Source organism: Ctenopharyngodon idella, chromosome 5 (genome assembly GCF_019924925.1).
Source record: "Ctenopharyngodon idella isolate HZGC_01 chromosome 5, HZGC01, whole genome shotgun sequence".
Lineage (NCBI taxonomy): Eukaryota > Metazoa > Chordata > Actinopteri > Cypriniformes > Xenocyprididae > Ctenopharyngodon > Ctenopharyngodon idella.
In genome coordinates, this window is record NC_067224.1 from 40891313 (window position 1) to 40912647 (window position 21335).

The 21335-nt window shown below is 35.0% G+C and overlaps 1 protein-coding gene across 1 annotated transcript; it reads right to left on the minus strand.

Moving 5' to 3' along the window:
- Nucleotides 1-3118: 3118 nt before the first annotated feature.
- Nucleotides 3119-14468, minus strand: zgc:73226 (uncharacterized protein LOC402792 homolog). The gene is made up of 6 exons (XM_051892776.1): nucleotides 14290-14468; nucleotides 12179-12335; nucleotides 10147-10234; nucleotides 8450-8526; nucleotides 5975-6121; nucleotides 3119-4559 (listed from the first exon to the last, which is right to left on the minus strand). Exons 1-6 carry the CDS (start codon nucleotides 14330-14332, stop codon nucleotides 4511-4513), a joined length of 561 nt encoding a protein of 186 aa, XP_051748736.1. The 5' UTR covers nucleotides 14333-14468; the 3' UTR covers nucleotides 3119-4510.
- Nucleotides 14469-21335: the final 6867 nt, after the last annotated feature.

Here is a 21335-nt window from a genome sequence, read left to right on the forward strand (position 1 = left end):
ACCACCCTTCCATCACAAGTGAGAAGTTTAAGGGGCAGAAGAAAGTAAAGAAAAAGAGAAAAAAGGAAAGATAGAAGGAAAATAATACCATGTTGGAAAATTCTGGCTACTGAGAAAATAGGAAAAATGATATAAATACTGGCAATAATGAAACCATATTCATTGACAAAACTCACCGCCATAACGCGGTTTCTAGGGTCAAAGACTTTGGTACCAAGTCGGTACTGAAATTTTAAAAATGTGACGATACCAGCATTTACCCCTAGCATTTTGAGCGCTGATGAGCGGATTCTTAAACACCTCTGATTGGCCATTGTGTTCACGCACTCAACAGATATGTCTGTGATTGGCTACAATGATCAACGATGGCTACAATTTTGACAACACTATTTTGTAGCCTATTTAGGTTTACAAGGTGCCTCCAAAATTTGAGATATGTGGGCAAAAAGAGCCCCTGTTTAATATTTATAATACAGTATATGATATAGTTAAGCAATCTCACATAAGCAAGAGAGATGTTTTTCCGAATATCAGCACGATTGCTAAAGTGATATTGACAGTTTAATAAACAAGATGATAATATTAAGTTACTTTTACTTAATATCAAGCTATTTTATACACAATAGTGTCTGTTTTCACTCTATCAAACAAAGCCAGAGCAGAACTGGTTGTATGTCTGCGAGCAAAACACAGCGGCTCTCCGCTTTGAACGAACCAATTCAATGACAAAGACAGTGACTTACAGCCAAATTTAAAGTATAATTTCAATTGTTTTTGATCATTTCATATTTTTGTATTCAAAATGTTATATTTAAAACATTAATTTCATAACATTATGCAATTGTAATTGCAGTGCAAATTCATTCGTCACCTCTGAGCTGCATTAAACAGTCTGTGTAAATTAGGGCTACCCCCTAATAGTCGACTAAAAGTTAGTTGACGAGGCTTAGTCGACCAAGATTTTATTAGTCGGTTAGTCGCAGAAAAAAAACTCCACAGGAAGTGGCAAAGTCACGCAGTCCAGGAGAGACAGATTGTTAACGGCGGGTCCTTGTGGTAATTACAGTGTGTCGGGCAGGAAATCCAAACATTTGCCTATCATCCATCGACCTCAAATATAGCTTATCATTTGAAACATGTATAGCAGTATAGCAACTTTACATGGCTGCTCACTCTAACGTTAACCTAGATAAATGTGCACTATTATATATCCAAGTGTTTGTGTGGAGTGTGGAAGGCAGCTATAATATAGCACGCTTTACTGCACGACATGGAGGCCCCCGCATCATTTTTTGTCATACAGATAAGAGTAATACTTTATTCCGAACTGTAAAATAAACTACGTTTATTTGTGTACACTCACAATAACAACAAACAGTTGTGCTTTTGTAAGATAAAGAAAACAAACAGGATGCACTTTCTGCCATCTTGGTCACCCTGAACAGCAGCGCGTCACAAAAATGAACCGAAACTTGCCTCACAGACATGAGAAATATATCTATAGAAAGCTTAAAACGTCTACTTTTAAATGAACCAGTTTGATTAGTCGACTAATGGCTTAAATGAACGACTATAGTCGACTAGAAAGATCTTTAGCCCTAGTGTAAATATACCTAAATACCACCTCTGCAGTGCATTTTGTTGATACTGATTTTATTTTATTATTAAACACATTTTTACAAAATGAAATGTAAGAATTTGACATTAAAAGGTGATGTATTTATTAAGGTTGTCCTTACAAAGAAAAAAAAAAGCCCCTGAAATTCAATTAAGGGGGGTGGGGGGTGATATTGGCCCGTAATGGAAAAGTTCATTTCTGTCATCGATCAGAAGGTGCTCCTAAATTTTTTCAAATGGGAGCATACATGCTCTTAAAGGAAAATGTAATGGTAGAGCCTCGGCATAACTCCCATATTAACTGCTGCTGTCTCTATATGTACTGCAGTGCACACTAGAGCACTTCTGACCTCTGGTGCACATTCAGGGAATCACACTTGAGGGTTACATGAATATAACAGAGTCAATCGCTTTCCATTCATTCCCTTTCCCAGTATTTGTCTGCATATCACTGTGTATTTCCTGAACATTTTTCCATGTGCCTCTTATAAATGTTATTTTTATTAAGCATAGGAGATAGCACATAAGTTAAGGAAGGGAATGTAATGCTCAAACCATGTTGGTTCAAACCTTTTTGACTTTGTCTCTTCTTTGAAACACAAAAGGAGGCGTTTACCAGAATGCCAAGCTTCTCTTTTCTATGCAATAAAAGCAAACAGTGACTTTACTAGTACAAAAAGCACCATCAAATTTCTAATTCAAAAAATTAATTCTAATTCCTGCGTAACTTTCTTAATCAGTATCTTTGTCATGTTTTACAAAATATTTGAAGTTAAATTTTTTAGGACTTTTTTTTCCTGAGAATGCATCTTAAATCTATGGAAGCTTGTTTCCGCCACTGAATAAAAAATAAAAAAAGTAATTGCGACTTTTTATCTCACAATTCTGACTTTTTTTATCGCAATTGCGAGTTTATATCTCGCAGTTCTGACTTTTTTTCTCAGAATTTTGATATAAAGTCGCAATTGCATGTTATAAAGTCAGAATCGCAAGATATAAACACAATTCTGAGAAAAAAGTCAGATTTGCACGTAAAAAAGTCAGAATTGCAAGTTTATTGTGAGTTTATAATGCAATTGTGAGTTTATAACTTACAATTCTGACTTTATTTACTTACTTTATTAAAGAAAAGTCAGAATTGTGAGATTAAAAGTCGCAATTGTGAGTTATAATGTCAGAATTGCGAGATATATACATACAACATTTGCATTTTTTAAATCTTCGCATCACAGGACCTTTGAAATTAACCAGGGGAAAAAAAGGGACTAAATATTGTGGAAAATATTAAACTAAAGGGTGACCACATAAAAAAAAGGCAAGTTCATGTACATGTTAGGAGTCCGCCATTCATTTACCATTGCATTTGCATATTTACATTGTATTCCAAGGTACTTCAAAGAATAATATAATAAAAGCTCAATAAAACAAGGTACTATATATCATTTTTAAAGGTGAAAGCCTCAAATCTATTTTGAAGTAAAATACCAGACCAAGCAGAAGGTGGTGAGAGTGACATTTATTGAGGTCGAGTCGTTACAAACGAGATTAATCTGACCAGAAAACCTAATGAGCTCCAGTTGCCTTCACATTACAACACAGAATGGGTCTATATCGCAAACACGACAGTGCAACACAAGATTTATCATATTACTTGCTCCACAAATACTCAGAACAAACACCCTGTCAACCTGAATGCATGTATTGCATTTGATTTGGAATGAGATGTAAAATAATACATTTTTTTTGCTTTGCTCACTGTTGTTTTTTTCCTCATTTACACTGTTTCAGTTAAATTTCAGTGCATTACTGTTTCTGTGTTCCCTGTAGTGAACTGTATTACGCCTGACACACAGGGACACAGTCCTTTATGGACAACAAAAGAGAAACTACAAAAAACAAGATTTAGAGGGATAGTTTAGTCTTAAAATGATGCAAAGGGGTCAAAAAATTAATATCTACATTTGATAAGTCATGTGATAACGTATTAATCAGTTGGACATCAGAAATATTGAGGCCGAAATTTAAGACTTGTGTATTTGAATTGCATATAAAATTTCCATCTATTTGGACTAGAGTTTTAACATAAACTGTTAAACTGCTTATTTGCCAGGTCATATGGGTAAGATTTCTGTAATAAATGAAATTTAATCATACATGTAATCAAATGAAATCATAACCAGGTTTACATATTTATCATTCATAAAACCTATTTGTTTCAATCTCATACATTTTAACTAACTGAATATTTCTAGCCATGTTCATACTTTTAACTGAATAAATTTAATTGTTTTCATAATGAACAGGTTTATGCAAATTCTAATCAATTTGAATAAATGCATTTTGAAAATACAATTTTTTTAATATAATCAAATAGATGCAAATAGTTAAACTACACCATAGTTTGTTTTTTGAGTGTAGTAATCTTATCAGTTTCATTTATGTATGACTGAAAAGTATGCATTGCATTAATAACAGTTTAACAGTTTGTTTATGTTGTGTAATCCAAATGGATATAAATTTTATATGTAATTCAAATACATTTAGGTCTAAATCTTTTTTAGTGAGAAGGAGTTCAGAACAAGTTGTTTTTGTAGCGTTGTTTCAATAAATGCTCTTCTTGGGAAGAAAAAGTACATTATTCTTAAAACAGTATACTGTCATAATACATCAGGCTCTTTTATCTGAAAAGCTTTGATTCCTCGTGATATGACCCCGTTTAAATATGTGGAGACACACAGAGACAGACAGACAGACTGGTTTTGCGGCAGGACAGACAGACAGACAGTGGCAGAAGAGGCAGTTGCCCATCACAAGAGGAGAAGAGAGGCGTGATTGGGCTACAGTGCTAGCGGCAGCGGTCTCAGCCAATCAGTGAGCTGCCAGATGTCACATGTCACAGCGTGCTGGTGGAGGAGGATGCCAGCCGTTTCCCTATATATATTCTGAGAAAGATAAAAAAAAAAGAAAGAAATAGACAGAGAGAGATAATCTGTCATCGTTTGTCTGATGGCATCTATAATGTCAAAAATTCAATTTGTTCAGCTCAATACATTTTAGAGAGTCTGAGCACAAACATTTTTATTTGTTTCTGATTTATTGCAAACACAGACATATGGGACTTTGGGGCTGCGACGGGACCCCGGCCTAGGGACACGCTCACAGCATCATGAGCCAATCATATTCAGATTACATTTGATCTACAGTCATTTTTACAAAGCACAATGGCAGAGAAGCCTCATCTAAGCGGTGTACATTAATTGTCAATAGTTTGATTCAGCAAGAACACATTAAAATCATCAAAACTCACAGACTTGCAGTACGTCACATTATCAGCATGTCATTCACTGCATTTTCAGGAGCAACTCCTGTATTTCATTCACATGCACAACGATAATTTTGCAGATTCACTCTTGCATTTAAATGCATAAACACTCCCAATCAGAAACACATAAAACAGATTGCTGTCACTTATGGATGGCAAAATGCAGAGTCAGTGTACTAGGGATGCACGATATATCGGCCACCATATCGGTATCGGATGATATTTGTTCATTTTTAATGTTATCGTTATCGGCCTGATAAGAAAATTTGGCCGATATATTAAAGCCGATAAATAATGGATTATTTCCTTCAGCTGAGACACTTCAGATGTGCACTGTCCGTCATTATGGTTATGAATTGCTTGAAATATGATTGAAGTCACTTCAAAAAGGAAAATACAGTTAAGTACAACATACAGCGCAAGTCTGTCATATAGGCTACATAATATTATGATGAGAACATTATAATTGTGTGCTTTGGGAGCTGAATTTTAATGACTTTTGTTATTGCAATCAAGCTCTCAAAAATTACATACAAATTTTGATTTAGATTAATTGGCCAATATATCGGTTATCGGCTTTCAAATATAAAGAATTATCGGCCAAAATTTTCATATCGGTGCATCCCTAATGTGTACAATAGTGTATTTAAATTTCAAGTGCTGACTCGTGATTTTCAATGCAAATAAAGCATATGATGGGTTTGAAAATGGCATGTTTAAAGACTCCTTCCTAATCAATCATCTTTTGCATTAAAATCAGTGGTGGGGCCATAGACTTCAATGGGGTTGTATGGGATGACCATCCACAGAATCCTATGCTTTTATTTATGCAGATAATAAACAGTGCTTTAATTCTGTTAAATATTGAAATGCACAAAGGGAAATATATATGGACTATTTGTACATAGATACATCTCATTGCCGGAGTTTTAATGAAATATGATCGCACTTGCTTCCTGCGCACTCTGCGCAATGATATTAAAATAAAAATATTAGAAGTTATAGTGAGAAATATGATATGAGAAAGTGGCTCACCCCAGACCCAGCGTCAGAGCGTGTGAGGCGAGCAGAGACGGCAGGAGGATGAGGAGCACGTCTGAGGAAAACAAACCCCTCTTCATCACCTCAGTCTTCCTCACGCTCAGAGAGCCAGACTGCTTTGGGTGATGAAACACAAACTCCCTAAATAGAGAGAGAGAGAGAGATCAGGGTCATTCAGCAATATAATCTAGATATTTCTACATGGATTTGGGACACTGAAGATGTGAGAATATAAATATATTCCATTTATGTTTATTTGTATAATGCTTTTCACAACACATATTGTTTCAATTCAGCTTTACAGGAAATACATTCACCAGAGTCTAAAAGTCTAATAAAATTAGAAGTCAGTGCAGACTATTTTGCATTTTTTAAATGTAATACAAAATTTCTCATTATAAATTACACAGTATTATCAGCATAATTTCAGTAGCTGATCTAAAACAATGCACATGAATCTGCGAATGTCTCAGTATTTGCTGAATCTCTCTTTTGGTTTAATGACAGCAGCACTGGAGCAACATGAACAAAACCTGATGATTATCAAATAATTATTACTTTATAAACTGTAATCACTATAGCTTCTGGTAACATATGACGTATGTAGTAGTAGGGCTAGGGCTTTTTTTGTGCACCATTCACTCCCATTACAAAGCTTGGAAGAGCCAGGATATTTTTTAATATATCTCCGATTGTGTTCAACTGAAAGAAGATAGTCATATACACCTAGGATGGCTTGAGGGTGAGCAAAACATGGGATAATCTTCATTTTGGGGTGAACTATCCCTTTAACAAGCATACACCATGTGATCCCGAAGGTGTTTTAAGCTTAATGAAACAGATTAAGCCAAATTCAGCATTGTAATCCCAGTTTAAATCTTGTCTATCCTATCATATAAAGCTTGTTGCTATAATGCAGTCACATTGCACCTCATACACATGTGGGAGAGCAGGAATACAAGAATATGCAAAGTCTCATCTTTTGATGATCAGAGGATCTAAACATCACAGACTGACATCACAGTTCAATGCAACCAAGGAAAAACAACTCTCTGGTTGCAGGAAAGTGGAGTAGATAGTGTATTTAACATTTTTTATATTTTAATTTTTTTTGACAGCGATAAAATCAACAATAGTTGGTCATGAAAATAATCAACAAGAATTTCGTAATCAATTAGTTGTCTGTTCACCACATCAGAAAGTCTGTACGCTGACCCTGACTAAGGTTTTAATTTTTAAATGACTCTACATCAGCTCTGTTTTTAAAGACTGATTTCAAATCACCTTTGAAACATTTGTGCAGCAAGATTTATATTTGCACAGAGCGTATATATGCACCGTCGTGAAAATTGGCATTGACAAAGTAAAGCTTTTTGTGCTTTCTCAAAGGTTTTTGCTCTTAATAGCATCATGATATGGGTCTCTATTGCTGAAATCTGCAATCCTACATCATTAAATGTTGCAATCCAAAAAGTTTTTTGTGACAAGGTTTTATCTGTAATGATATGTGCATTAAGAACTTTCTCCTCTAGAGAGCCAACTCATCCACTCGTTAAACGCTACACAAGCGAGGCTCAGATTCGCTGACTCATGGTGTGGCGCGCAAGCTATTTTTGTGTGGCGACTAAATGATCCTCTCTGAGATTTAAGCAGAGGTATGCAGGGCTAACGGAGGTCAAACGCTCTACTGCAAGAACTGGCAATCTGTGAAGCGCTTGCTTATTCTGAAAGGACACAACAGCACACAGCAACACCTCATTTATTTTCTTCCATAATGAGGTGTTTACATCCTTAATATGCATAATTTTATTAAGGACTGTAAACTTGCATCATGTGCAAAAAAAGTCTAAGAACAAAATTTTTTTCATCTTTATTATCTATTCCAAGGCTTTCTGGCTGTTTTTTTTTTTTTTCTTTTGGTCTGCTCAAATTAATTACATGAACTATCCTCTGAAATTTTAAGTAATGTTTCTAATCTTTCTACTGTTTAAATGTTTGGGGTTGGTAAGATTTTTTAAAATGTTTTTGAAAGAAGTCTCTTGTGCTCACAATGGCTGCATTTATTTGATCAAAAATGTTATTAATGTAGATTTTAATAATGCAATGTAATACAAATAACACAAATAAAAAATAAAGGTTAATGGTCTCATCAATAGGCTTTCTTGCAAATTTTTTATTCTTTGGATTTTGGTGTGAAGCATGACTTTCAATAAATATTTGTATATAATATTTATTTTCATATATCAGACCATTTTTATATTCATTTTTATACTAATAGTCCCACAAACCCACCTGCAGTTCCATCATATCCCACAAACTCCTGCTTAAAATTACTCTATTACCTGATACATTTATTAACTACCATCTATTGACTGCCTATATCGTTTTAGAAGGTGAACTGAAGAGCTGAAGAGACTAACATGATTTAACAACGTAGAATCAAAGTATGAAATTAAAGGTAAATCTTACTTGGGCGGGAGGTTTTCTGGCCGACTGGACCAATCCCACACCCATTCAGCACTCACTCGCCTGTCATTCTCATCCGACTGAAAGAGAAAGAGAGCAGACAGAGACTGTGTGAGTATCATTTACATGTATTAAATTAGTGGTTCTTAACTGTTTTTGCTTCAGGAACCAGTCCATGTTACAGTGGACATCAAGTGGTGACCTGATAAAGAAGCAAAATTGTTTAATCTACAATAATGAAACATGTCCTTAAAATCAAGCACTGAAAATTATTAAAGGGGTCCTTGATTATGATTTCACTTTTTTAACTTTAGTTAGTGTGTTGCTGTTTGAGCATAAACAACATCTGCAAAGTTACAACACTCAAAGTTCAATGCAAAGGGAGATATTTTCTTTTACAGAAATCGCTTTTTAAGGACCACAACAAACAGCTGGTAGGGACTACAACAAGCTTCTTCCCGGGTTGCTGACATCACTAACCCTAAAATTTACATGAACCCTGCACTCGAGAACACGCAACAAAGGGGGTGAGGCCATGTTGGGCTGCTTTAGAGAAGAGGAAGAGTTGTTGTAGTAGAGTGTTGTTGCCATGCTGTCATTTTACGCCGGACTGCTTCACAAACGAGGGTCAATTCAACACTGGATTTGCACAAAAGATTAACATGACGGCACATGCTAGTCGATGAGTTGAATCAACTCCACAGCAACTACATAAATTTCTCCACTAACCATTCAGAAACGTCCAGTTTCATTCTAAAAGTTGTAACTTCTTCCTGAGTCTCTCCATCAGTGTCCAACTCCGTTTGAACAATGTAAGGCTGAACACCGTTACTGACAATCCTCATTTTGACTGTGTGAGATTCTCCAGCTTTGTTGTTGTTGAGCAACCGAAGCATGAGCTGATAAAGCTCCGCCCTCTTCTGGAAAGTGTGCAGGGAGCAGCAGCTCATTTGCATTTAAAGGGACACACACAAAAACAGTGTGTTTTTGCTCACACCCAAATAGGGGCAAATTTTACAAGCTATAAAAAATTATCTGTGGGGTATTTTGAGCTGAAACTTCACAGACACATTCTGGGGACACCAGAGACTTATATTACATCTTGTAACAAGGGGTATTATATGTCCCCTTTAATATTACTATATACCACATTGGCGATTTGCAAAAATGTTTAAAAGACATGGTCGTTGACTGAATGATTCAATAACTAACTCGTTAAGACAATGATTTAGCGCCACCTACTGGCGGTTTTAGTATTAATTTTAGCTGAGGGACTAAGGGACAAAGACTGAATGTTGTTTTGGTATTCAGTCGTGATTGTAACAATAGTTTTGGTTAAAGAGACAGAATGCATTTATAGACTATTAAGACTATATAACATTGTAAATATAACCGAGATAAAGACTGCAGTCACACTGCACACAATGTTTTTGTGTAAACTGTTACAGCCATATAAATGAGACATATAAAGGGAGATTTTTTTTTGAGTGACTAATCAAAAATCTTATGAGCATACATAAAACCATAAAACTAATTACCATTGTAACAGCTCAATCTGTCATAATAAAAGTACTGTTATGACTTTTACTATCATAACTATTCATTTGGATGTAATTGGTTTGGGTAACTGGTTATAATTATAAAAACTCAATTTACTGGCAATGTTGTGGGAGCTGACATAGACTGAACAGTGCTGTTACCTGTATAGTAACACAATCTGTGCTGCTGCTGCCCTCACTGGCTGGTTTGGGAGATTCAGATGTTCTCGGTGTCACGACCTGCGGAGGACTGAAATCAGAGAGGAAAATGAATGTGGAGAAGATCAGATCTTTTGGTTTTGGGAGAATTTAATGGGAAATGTTTAAGTTCATAATGAAATGTCTTTTAACTGTAGAGTCATTGTGGAGATCTCATCTGAAACATTGACGAAAAAACATCTGAGAAGCAAGTCAGCAGAATAAGCAACAAAACGCTGATAACTATTAAAAAATAAGCTCATTTAATGCAATGAAACTGTTTACACTGTCAGGTTTCTCACGGACACATTGAATAAGCCGCCAAAATGATGGTGAAGATGTTCACATGCAGAGCAAAACAGAGGTAACAAAACAATGTGTCATTTGCCTGATAAAACAACACAGTTTTACACAGTAGACTAGGCTTGTTAACCATCAGAAACCAAACATTGAAATGAATTATGTATGTGTTGGATCAGGTTTGGAGCTGAACTTTGCATGAAGGTAGATCTCCAGGGGCCAGTTGTTCAAGAGTAATCTGATCGGATTGGATCAAATCTTGAAAATGGGTTGTTCAAAAGGAAAAAAGGATTCTGAAATCAGATTAGATCACAAAATCCAATCTTGGTTTTGAGCTGGATAAAATCATCAGTTTGTGTTGTTTAAAACATTTTAGTAAGAATGGGATACTGTACCTTTGATCCAAAAAATCTGGATTATACTGATCCCATCAGAAGGGTAGATTTCAGGAACAAAAATGTAATAAAACTTTAAAACTGGTCAAAAAATACATACATACATACACATATTTTGTATTTTGCTCTTGATTAGTTTAACTGTTAAAGTATTAAATTAGAAGTAGACATATTCAGCCTTTCGGTAGCCTACTGTAAAGAAAAACAGAGATTTTGGTGCCATAAAATAATCCCCAAACAGCTATAAATATCAAACAAAACGCTTGTGTAGCATTGAAATGTTTTTTTGTTAGAGCATTAGTAATCCAGGTTTGGTAATCTGAAAAAGTGTGTATCTGGATCAGGGTGATCCAATCCAATTTTGCTTTGAAAAACCAGCACAGAAGTAAGAAGTAAGAATTAGTTCACTATCTGATCCTGGATATCAAAACATGGGATTTCCAAATCCAGATCATTCTGATCATTCATCATCAACTGGCCCCAGGAATAGGATTGGATTGATTGGGCACCCCTGGTGTAAATAATACTGAAAAAAAAGGGTACATTTACACGACAATGATGTACTAAAAATGGAAAAGTTTTTCCTTTGCATTTTCGTGTACAGAGGACACCACTGTCAAAATGATCCCCATTCACAATAATTGGCAAAAACCAAAAAAAAAAAAACCCCCGCTGTATTCTGCTACCAGGCCAGTAGATGGCGATGTCACTGAACAGACTGAACACGTAACACGCTTGCGCATGACGTCACCATTTTCAGAAATTCGTGTTTTTTTAGTTTACACGGAGACGGTATAAGGGTATTGTTTTCAAAAACTTTGAAACCCGTTTGCATTTTCAGGCTCCCAAAACGGCATTGTCGTGTAAATGAACGGCCAAAAAGCATAAAAAGTTTTACGTTTTTACTTGAAAACGGTGCCTTGTAAACACCTCCTTAAAGCCCAGTGTTCCATTTTTGCAACATAAAAACTGTATATAGGTTATTATTTTTGCAGTATGTAATCACTCAATCACTAAACATGTTAAACTGATTGAACTAAAAAAACTCCAGGTCAAACACTTTACTAAAATCACTACATGTGCATCAAACATGTTTGCAATAATGTCTTTAGCAAGCTGTGATATCCAATATGTACGTGAACAAAACAGCTATGATTTGAGTGTCAGGCTAGTCAGCGTATGTAAACACATTGCTTGAAAAAATAAATAGATCTCAAGGCAGATTAATTTATTTCCAAGTGAACTGGCTGAATATTCATAATTCCCAAAGAAAAGCTTAAATAGGCCTTTCAGGTACACACCTTTCTGTTTGACTACTCCTCTCACACTCCAGCTGAGCTTCCAGCAGAATCCTCTCCAGCTCCCCCTGCAGGAAGGAGGCTGTGGTGTCCTGTGCTCCTACTTCTCCTTCTGTTTGACTTGCAGATGCCACCAGACCCTCCAGCTCCACCCAAGAACCTGACGGACATATGAACCACATGGACTTCAGGCTACTTTTAGATCAATAAAAGGGATTCAGTTATTGCTGTGCTGTGTGGCAGTGGAATTTGTTTGCATCTATCTATCTATCTATCTATCTATCTATCTATCTATCTATCTATCTATCTATCATTCTGTCTGTCTATCTATCTATCTATCTATCATTCTGTCTAGCATCTATCTATTTTTGTTTTATCATTATATCTGTCTATTTTTCGTTATCTATCTATCTATCTATCTATCTGTCTGTCTATTTTTTGTTTTATCATTCTATCATTTTATCTATTGTTCTATCATTCTGTCTGTCTATCATCTATCTATTTTTCATTTGATCTATCTATATCTATCATTCTATCTATCATCTATCTATTTTTTGTTTTATCATTCTATCTGTCTATCTATTTTTCGTTATCTATCTATCTATCTATCTATCTGTCTGTCTATTTTTTGTTTTATCATTCTATCATTTTATCTATTGTTCTATCATTCTGTTTGTCTATCATCTATCTATTTTTCATTGTATCATTCTATCTATCATTCTATCATCTACTTATTTTTTGTTTTATCATTCTATTTTTCGTGATCTATCTATCTATATGTCTGTCTGTCTATCTATCGTTCTATCATTCTGTCTGTCTGTCTATCTATCTATCTCTTTCATTTTATCAATCCATCGTTCTATCTATCTATCATTCTGTCTATCATCTATTTATTTTTGTTTTATCATTCTATTTTTCGTTATCTGTCTGTCTATCTATCTATCGTTCTATCATTCTGTCTATCTTTCATTTTATCAATCTATCATTCTGTCTATCATCTATTTTTTGTTTTATCATTATATCTATTTTTCGCTATCTATTTATCTATCTATCATTCTGTCTGTCTATCATCTATCTATTTCTCATTTTATCTATCTGTCTGTCTGTCTATCATTTTATTGTTCTCTTTGATTGTTGACATGAACACAAGAGCTTGCTTACATAAGCATTTTATTTCTGTCAGAGATTAGCCAGTCACCTCTCTCTCTCTCTCTCTCTCTCTCATCCATCTCTTTCTTCCTCCTAATCCTGACCTTCATCATCTTTCCTTATGTGTCAAGCATCTTCTCTTTCCGCATTTCCTGGTCATTTTGTGGTTATTTTCCAGACACAGGGGTTTTGCAGTGGACGGATGAGAGATTGTGCCATTGCCCCAGATTCCCCAGCATGTGGAATTGTGACATAACCACAGACGAGGGCCGTGTGTTACGTATGCCAAGCCTAATATCAAGCTGTGAGTGTGTGCATGAATGAGAGAATGTGCATGTATTTGTGTGTTTTATGAATGATAATGTATTCCCTGAGAGGGATTTGATTTTATGAAGAACTTGTGTTCTGCAAACACTATTGTTCTCACATTTTCCCCTGCGGACAGTTTAAGCCACTGATCAAATTATGAGTTGTTAACCCTCTTCACAGTAATTGGCTTAGAACAGGCGAGTCATGGAATCTATTTACATAACAATACAGACAAAACAAAGGCACGGAAAAATAAAAACACACAGATAGTCTAAGGTTATATATGTGCACTGTAACACCAACCTTAGTAGTCACAAAATAGAAATTCATAGTAAGTTAGACATACTTTAATTGTAATTTCATCATTATTTTTTTTTTTATAATTGAGTTTAAAATGTCTTTTAAATCATATTTGAATGCATTCATGTTATTTTTTCTATTAAAATTACAATAATTGTGTAATCTGTTTGTAAATAATGTATGTATAATTATATACTATGGGTATGAAATCAAATTATAACAACATAATTTAAATATAAATACCTATATAACATATATAGCCTATATTTCACAGGTTATAAATATCTATATCACATATTGCTGTGTCACAGGTTATAACAATGAAGCAGTGTTATGTAGCCTAAACATTGTCTTACCGTGCAAAGCATCGTCCGGTGTTTGAGATCCTGATAGAGCCATGATGGGACAGAGTTCAGGAGGAGATGCAGTGACTTCAGCTCCTGGCGACTTTTTCGTCCGTGTTTAACAGTCCTCTGCGTTTGTTGACAACACTTTTGTGGGTGTGTTTGAGTGGCTAATGCTCGCTGATCACCGTTTCTTAGAAGACATTAACTTTCTTTCCTCCAGGGGGCGCTCAATGGCTCATAAAACCGAAACCATTGAATTTCATTAAAATCACACGACGTTTGTTATTTATTTATTTATTTAAAGTATTTATATTGCATAAAAATGGGAATACGCTAAATAATGAATATACATTTAGCCATACAGAGAGGCCTAATTTACATGTGACACTGAAAATAATTAATAAACATTTTACTTCAAATAAATGGACCAATCAGATGCAGCTTCCGGGACTCTACGCCCCGCCCCCCGTTTCACTGTTCTGCCATTCTCCCTACTTATTCTATTTTTATGACGTTAGTGCGGTAATCTCTTTCTCCCCACGTGTTTCAGCAGGAGGTAAATATTGGCACATTCCTTTCTTTTCCATAAATAGGCCTAAGCTGCCTATCTTTGGTCTAAACTGGACAACAACAAAAACTCAGCAAATTTGTTTATATTATAGCTATTCCCAATGACCCATGTTCAGATATGACTCATAAATGTTGTATAAAATTATTTTAAAGGGTAAGTATTAGATGTTTTTCTTTGATAACGACAAGTGAGCACAACACTGGGTATCTCTAATTAACTTGCATGACAAAAGAAAACATCCAGCATGTGTTGTTTACCATTTAGAGTCACCTGACCTAAAATAAACTCTTAATGACATGGACAGATACCTAATCTCTTCTGATAACCAACCACACACACACACACACACACACACCACATAATCCGTCTTTCACTGACAAAAAAAGTACCATGGTACTGCTGTATTTTTGCAGTTTTAAGTGTTGCAAATTTCCCAAAGCTTTACTCACCCTCAAGCCATCCTAGGTGTATATGACTTTCTTCTTTCAAATGAACACAATCGGATATATTAAAGTGCCCCTATTATGCCTTTTTTAAGGTTTCTAATATTGTTTTGGGAGTCTCCTACAACAGGTTTACATGCATGCAAGGTCAAAAAACACTTTTGTTTTTTCATAATATACATTTAATTTCACCTCAGTTCACCAAAGATTGGTAAACGATTCGTTTGAAGCAGTTCAATGTCTCTTTAAACCCCTCCTTTCTGTGAGCCTACACTGCTCTGATTGGTCAGATGGCCCAATCCTTTGTGATTGGTCTACTGCGCGCACCGCGTGCCCATTGCTAGAACTAAATGACAACTATCAATTTGCAAGACACTGTATAGTGTTGTAGTCGGTCTCGAGACCATATTGTAATGGTCTTGGTCTTGTCATGGACTCGTGTGCATTTTGACTCTGAATTGACTCATACTTGAAAGTATTAGGAATCGGACTCATTCCCGAGTCCACTCAAGTCCCATTCAAAATATTTCATGATTATTATTGTATGTTATTATTTCTGTAAATTGATGTTTGGTTGACACGTCTAATGATTGGTGATTTTCTTGTGCGCAACTGAGCATGACTTGAGACTATAGGCTAATACAGCCAGGAAGGCCAAATTATGAGTAAAAAATGATTGATTAATTAATTGCTTAGCAGGGTTTGAGGCTATGCAGTCTGTTAGTTCACCTCACCTCCAGATCAGAGTCATTCTTTCTTTTGTCACCTCACATTTATCACGTCTGTTCCCCAGAAAGATTAGACACCTCTCGTGTCTAGAACTCCAAACTTTCTGGTCTCGGTCTCGACTCGGACTCAACATACTCTGAATTCGAATGAGCTGGTCTCGACTACAACGCTGAATGTATGGACAGAAAAAGATATAGCATCGATTTTACCATATCAATTCGAGCCCGAGTCCGACGATGAAACGTCTGAGGTAGTTGATCAACCATAAACTGATTTGCAATCACGACTGGAGTATAACGTTTCTATATGGTAAGTGTCACCTTAGTTATTTATAAGACATGATAGCAGCATCACTGTTATACTTTATGTAGGTGCGCCTGTGGGAACTGTATCAGAATGCCAAGAGAAGCTAAAAAAACTTTAATATAAGATAAACATTTAGGCCAGATGTGTACAGACTTTTTCGTCATAACTATTAACAAAGAAAAAAATGGCTATATCATTGTTTGACATTACAAGGGGTGTTTACTGTTTACAGAGAGAATACTTCAACTAGTTAGCGCAGACTAGCATCTTAACATCCTATTACAATACAGATAGAGCTCCACTCTACTGTAATAATAAAAACGAGAAAAAAAAACAGCTTGTTTTACAGTAATGTAAGGGAACCGAGCCTACGGTTATGTTGTAAACGTGAATAGCTGATAATGCATTACACTCTGTAAACAAAAGTTGTGCTCCATCCTTGATCATTACTCCAAGTAATAAGACAGACAAGCTGCATCAATCGACACATTTTTAGACAATATTGGACCCACATCTGAATAGCAGAACTACAGAAACATGAGTTAGCCAGTTAGCAGGAGACAGACTAGGGTGTACTTTACACAACATAACATACAAAACTACGAATTCTGAACAATCGCTAGAAAATATAAACATCAATTATTAATCATACTTACAGATTGAGATTCAGAGGAGCAAGCTGGTCCAAATAAACTGGGCATTGATCCATATTTTTGTGAATCCTGTGTTAAACTCCCAGAGGTTTGAGAAGCTATCGTCTGCGCGCGCAATATGTGGGCGGGCAATATGCTAATCTTTCGTTGTGACATCTCAACGAAACGGCTTGGGATTAGTTTTACAAATGACTCGTTTAATTGACTCAGAGTTGACTCTTACTTTATATATGGTGCACTTTCAGATTTAAAACTTTGCAGGATGTTTTCATTCACTTAGAGCTATGTTACACACTACATGAAAGGTCATTTTCAAAAATCCATAATAGGGGCACTTTAATAAATATCCTGACGCATTCGAGATTAATAATGGCAGTGAACAGGACCAACGAGTATGAAGCTCAAGAAAGTGCCTCCATCCATCATAAACGTACTCCACACGGCTCCGGGGGGTTCATAAAGGCCTTCTGAAGCAAAGCGATGCATTTGTGTAAGAAAAATATCCATATTTAAGTCATGAAGTAAAATATTTAGGCAGCATAAGCCCTGAGTTTCATTCTTTGTTCGGTATTGTCAATGTTTAGTGCACTCTAAAAAATTCTGGGTTAAAAACTACCCAAGTTGGGTTGAAAATGGACAAACGCAGCGATTGGGTTGTTTTAACCCAGTGGTTGGGTTAAATGTTTGACCAACGTGCTGGGTAGTTTTATTTAACCCAACTATTGTTTAAAAATTACACATTGCTTGCTATACTGTTAAACATTTATTAATAAATTGCTTATTAATAAATGTTCACCTTTTGGTTATTATTGTTGCCTCTAGTAATTATGTGTCTGATTTTTAATTTCCAATTTTGGGTTAATTTTAAGCCAGACATATAGTCATTTTTAAACAATAGTTGAGTTAAATAAAACTATCCAGCAGGTTGTTCAAACATTTAACCTAACCACTGGGTTTGGCCATTTTCAACCCAACTTGGGTTGTTTTTAACCCAGCATTTTTTAGGGTGTGGTTGTGTTTAATCTCCAACGATCTCCTGTGTTTAAGTTTTTTGAATTAGAATAAAGATTATCTGTATATTATTCTGTATATTCCTTTGTCATGCGCATCTCTACTGCACCCAGACGTGACAGAAATACAGTAAGGAAATGTTAAATACTGATCATCTAACCACACCTCTTCTAAAATGACCACCTCTAAAGTTTATAAAGTAAAACTGGAAGTAAAATTTTCTGTGCAGCTGACATCACTTTCTACACAAGGTATAGACTCTTCCTGAATTATATTTTCTTTTAATGCTTTTTTTCTTTCTATATTAGTCTAGTAGATTATTACTACCATAATAATTGTCTGTAGCTTTATACTTTGATATTATTTTCAAAACTGAATATTAGCATTTTTATTACACATCTGTTCAACTTTTGTTTATAATGAGATAAAACTTAAAAATTGACTAATAATTTCTTGCTTATTGTCATTATTAACTATAAAGTCTACTGTATCATATTTTATATTCACATATCTAAGGCCTCTAAACTGTCAACATGATCAAAACTTTGCTGAAAAACCTGTTGTACACAATCTACTACATTCCTTCTGTCGTCTGATTGATATTTTATAATTTTTTAGTAAGTAAAAGTCCTTTTAGTGTCATTGTAAAAACGTCTCCCTTCCGCTCGTGGTTCATGTCTTTTTACTTTGAAATCTTTACTGATTTTATAAAGTAAACATAAGAATAACTTGTATATCATTAGTAATATTTCAAGATGAACACTTAATGTACTAAAGCAACTTATGTTTACTTGATTATCCATACATCATTATTTAGAAAAGTCGTGTTAAAATGTGAGTATCAAATATGATCCATCGGGCTTTTGAGGAATGTTTATTTGTTCATCTCTCAATTATCATTTTATTCATTACGTTATATGTTTGTCCGCAAAATAAAAACTACAGAGCTTTGATCATTAATCGAAGCAATTAAAAATCACCTTACTAAGACAAATTATTGGGAGATATAGACTGACAATTAGTCTACTATACTGTTATACTCATTGATTTACATTACATTTATTAAGCTATAAGAATTTCATCTTACTTTTTGGCAATATAAATATCAGCAACTGCACCATATTTTTGCATATGAGCTCCATATTCTCGCAGTATCATATGAGCCATAAAAGCCTAATGTATCAAATATGATACTCAACTAAAAACACATATGCGAACTTTTCAGTAAATGGTTCCATTTTAAAAACTTTGATTTTTCTGACAATTATTTCATATGTCAGGCTTTTACAGAGTTAATAAAGAATGGACTGCAGCCGAAAACCGTGTGAGAACTGCAAGGAGAATTGCAGTGGTGAATGTAAATGTTATTGTGATCAGACAGACCAAACAACGGCTTCATGGAGGACTTGCTGTGGCCGGTTTGGCCCATGCCATCCAAGATGTTCATGTCTTTCTTTCTTCAGTCAAAAAGAAATGAAGGTTTTTGAGGACATTCCAGGATTTTTCTCCATATAGTGGGATGGCTACCAACAGGTTGAAGGTCCAAATGACAGTTTCAGTGCAGATTCGAAGAGCTCTACACGATCCCAGATGAGGAATAAGGATCTTATTTAGCGAAACAATCGGTCATTTTCCAAAAAAAAAAAAATTATATACATTTTAACCACAAATGCTCATCTTGCACTGCTCTGAGATGCGCCACGCATTACGTAATCACGTTGGAAAGGAAAAATCCTGGAACGTTTTCCTCAAAAACTTAATTTCTTTTTGACTGAAGAAAGAAAGACATGAACATCTTGGATGACATGGGGGTAAGTAAATTATCAGGAATATTCTGAAGTGAACGAATCCTTTAGGGCCACAATAAGACCTTGCCTAGTTAATGTGAACATCCTTCAGAATATTTAAAGTCAATGAATAATGTATTTTGTTTCACTTTTTTAGCTTATTTTGTCAATGCCCCTCAAGCTAACAGATGATCGTCACCACACTCTGGAGAACATCAGGATACTACAAGGAAAATCAGAAAAACTATGTTGCAAAAATGAAGATCAAGACAGTCTTTAATGACTGTAATTATTGTTAATGTTCATTTTACAAAAATAAACAATGATAACTTAAAATCTAAAACTGATGTATCGATTGCCCTTCTTTCTTTTCTTTTTTTTAATTCAAGAAACATACAAATATACAAACACCTTCAGGAGAACATTAGAATTAAAAAAAGAAAAAACATTTGTATGTAAAGTCAAATATCTAAAGTAAGTATTAAGAATCATTGATATGAAGAGGACACATAAAAGACAAGGGATAAACAAAGAAATAAAGGGATAAGAACCATACGTTTTAAGGGGAAACAATATTAACAAGAAAAATTTCTGTTTATGGATAAAAAATTTGGCAAACAAAATAAAAAAGTTGAAAACATATAATCAGTATAATAACAAATAATATCTTTCACATTAAAAGATTGTGTATTAATGGGGGTTTTATTTAAATGGGAATATAAATTAGACCAAAACTTCTGAACCAATTCACAAGAATAGAATAAATGATTGAGTGATATCTGCAACTCTGATGTCATTGGATGGTTGTTTAATACATCGCCACCAGAGGGAGACATTCGAAAGTATTTGAAAACTTCAGAATGGACCCTACAACACACAATAAAACATGACCTTAGATTTTTTTTGTTAGATTAACGCTTGGCACTAGGATCACCAAGGTCATGTGTTCGATTTCTAGAGGATGCATGAACTAATGAATGTATACCTTGAATGCAGTGAATGCATGTTTTAAATAAAAAACGTTTGCCAGATGCATAAATGTAAATCATTGCTGACCATCCTTTGAAACACTTTGCTGGTCAGGCAGAGGTCTGGCAGTTCTAAAGATCTCAGGTGTCTTTCTGTTTACTGAAGGATGAAAAGGAAACATCCGTCTGTCCATCTAAAGAACACCTGCATCATCAGGTGACCTGTTCACAACATGCCATCTGACCCCAAGACTGTTCAACTAGATCACGTTGCTCTTCCCTCAAGGCAAATGTGCATGAGAAGTTGAGATGATTATTGGTAGTTGTTCACTGACAGCAGCTGGTTAAAACTGACCTTTCATCTGCACCAGCTTTTTGAGATCCAAACATTAAAATTCTACACTCTTAGAAGAAAAGGTCCTATATAGAATCTTTCAGGTGCTTCATATAGAACCTTTTAGGGATCATTTTATGGATTTCGTTTTAATTCATGAATTTGTTTTAATATGTTTTTCATTTCAATTAAATTTTATGAATTAAGCAGCTCGTAAACTTACTTTATCACTAGAAAAAAACTGAAATAACCC

What these genes read in the sequence shown, in the direction of transcription:
- zgc:73226 (XM_051892776.1), bottom strand. Translation starts at nt 14,332, where the DNA reads ATGGCTCTATCAGGATCTCAAACACCGGACGATGCTTTGCACG. An exon ending in CCAGAAAACCTCCCGCCCAA is followed by an intron (nt 6,122 to 8,449) that starts GTAAGATTTACC and finishes CTCTCTATTTAG; the next exon opens with GGAGTTTGTGTTTCATCACC. An exon ending in GCTCTGACGCTGGGTCTGGG is followed by an intron (nt 4,560 to 5,974) that starts GTGAGCCACTTT and finishes TATCTTTCTCAG; the next exon opens with AATATATATAGGGAAACGGC.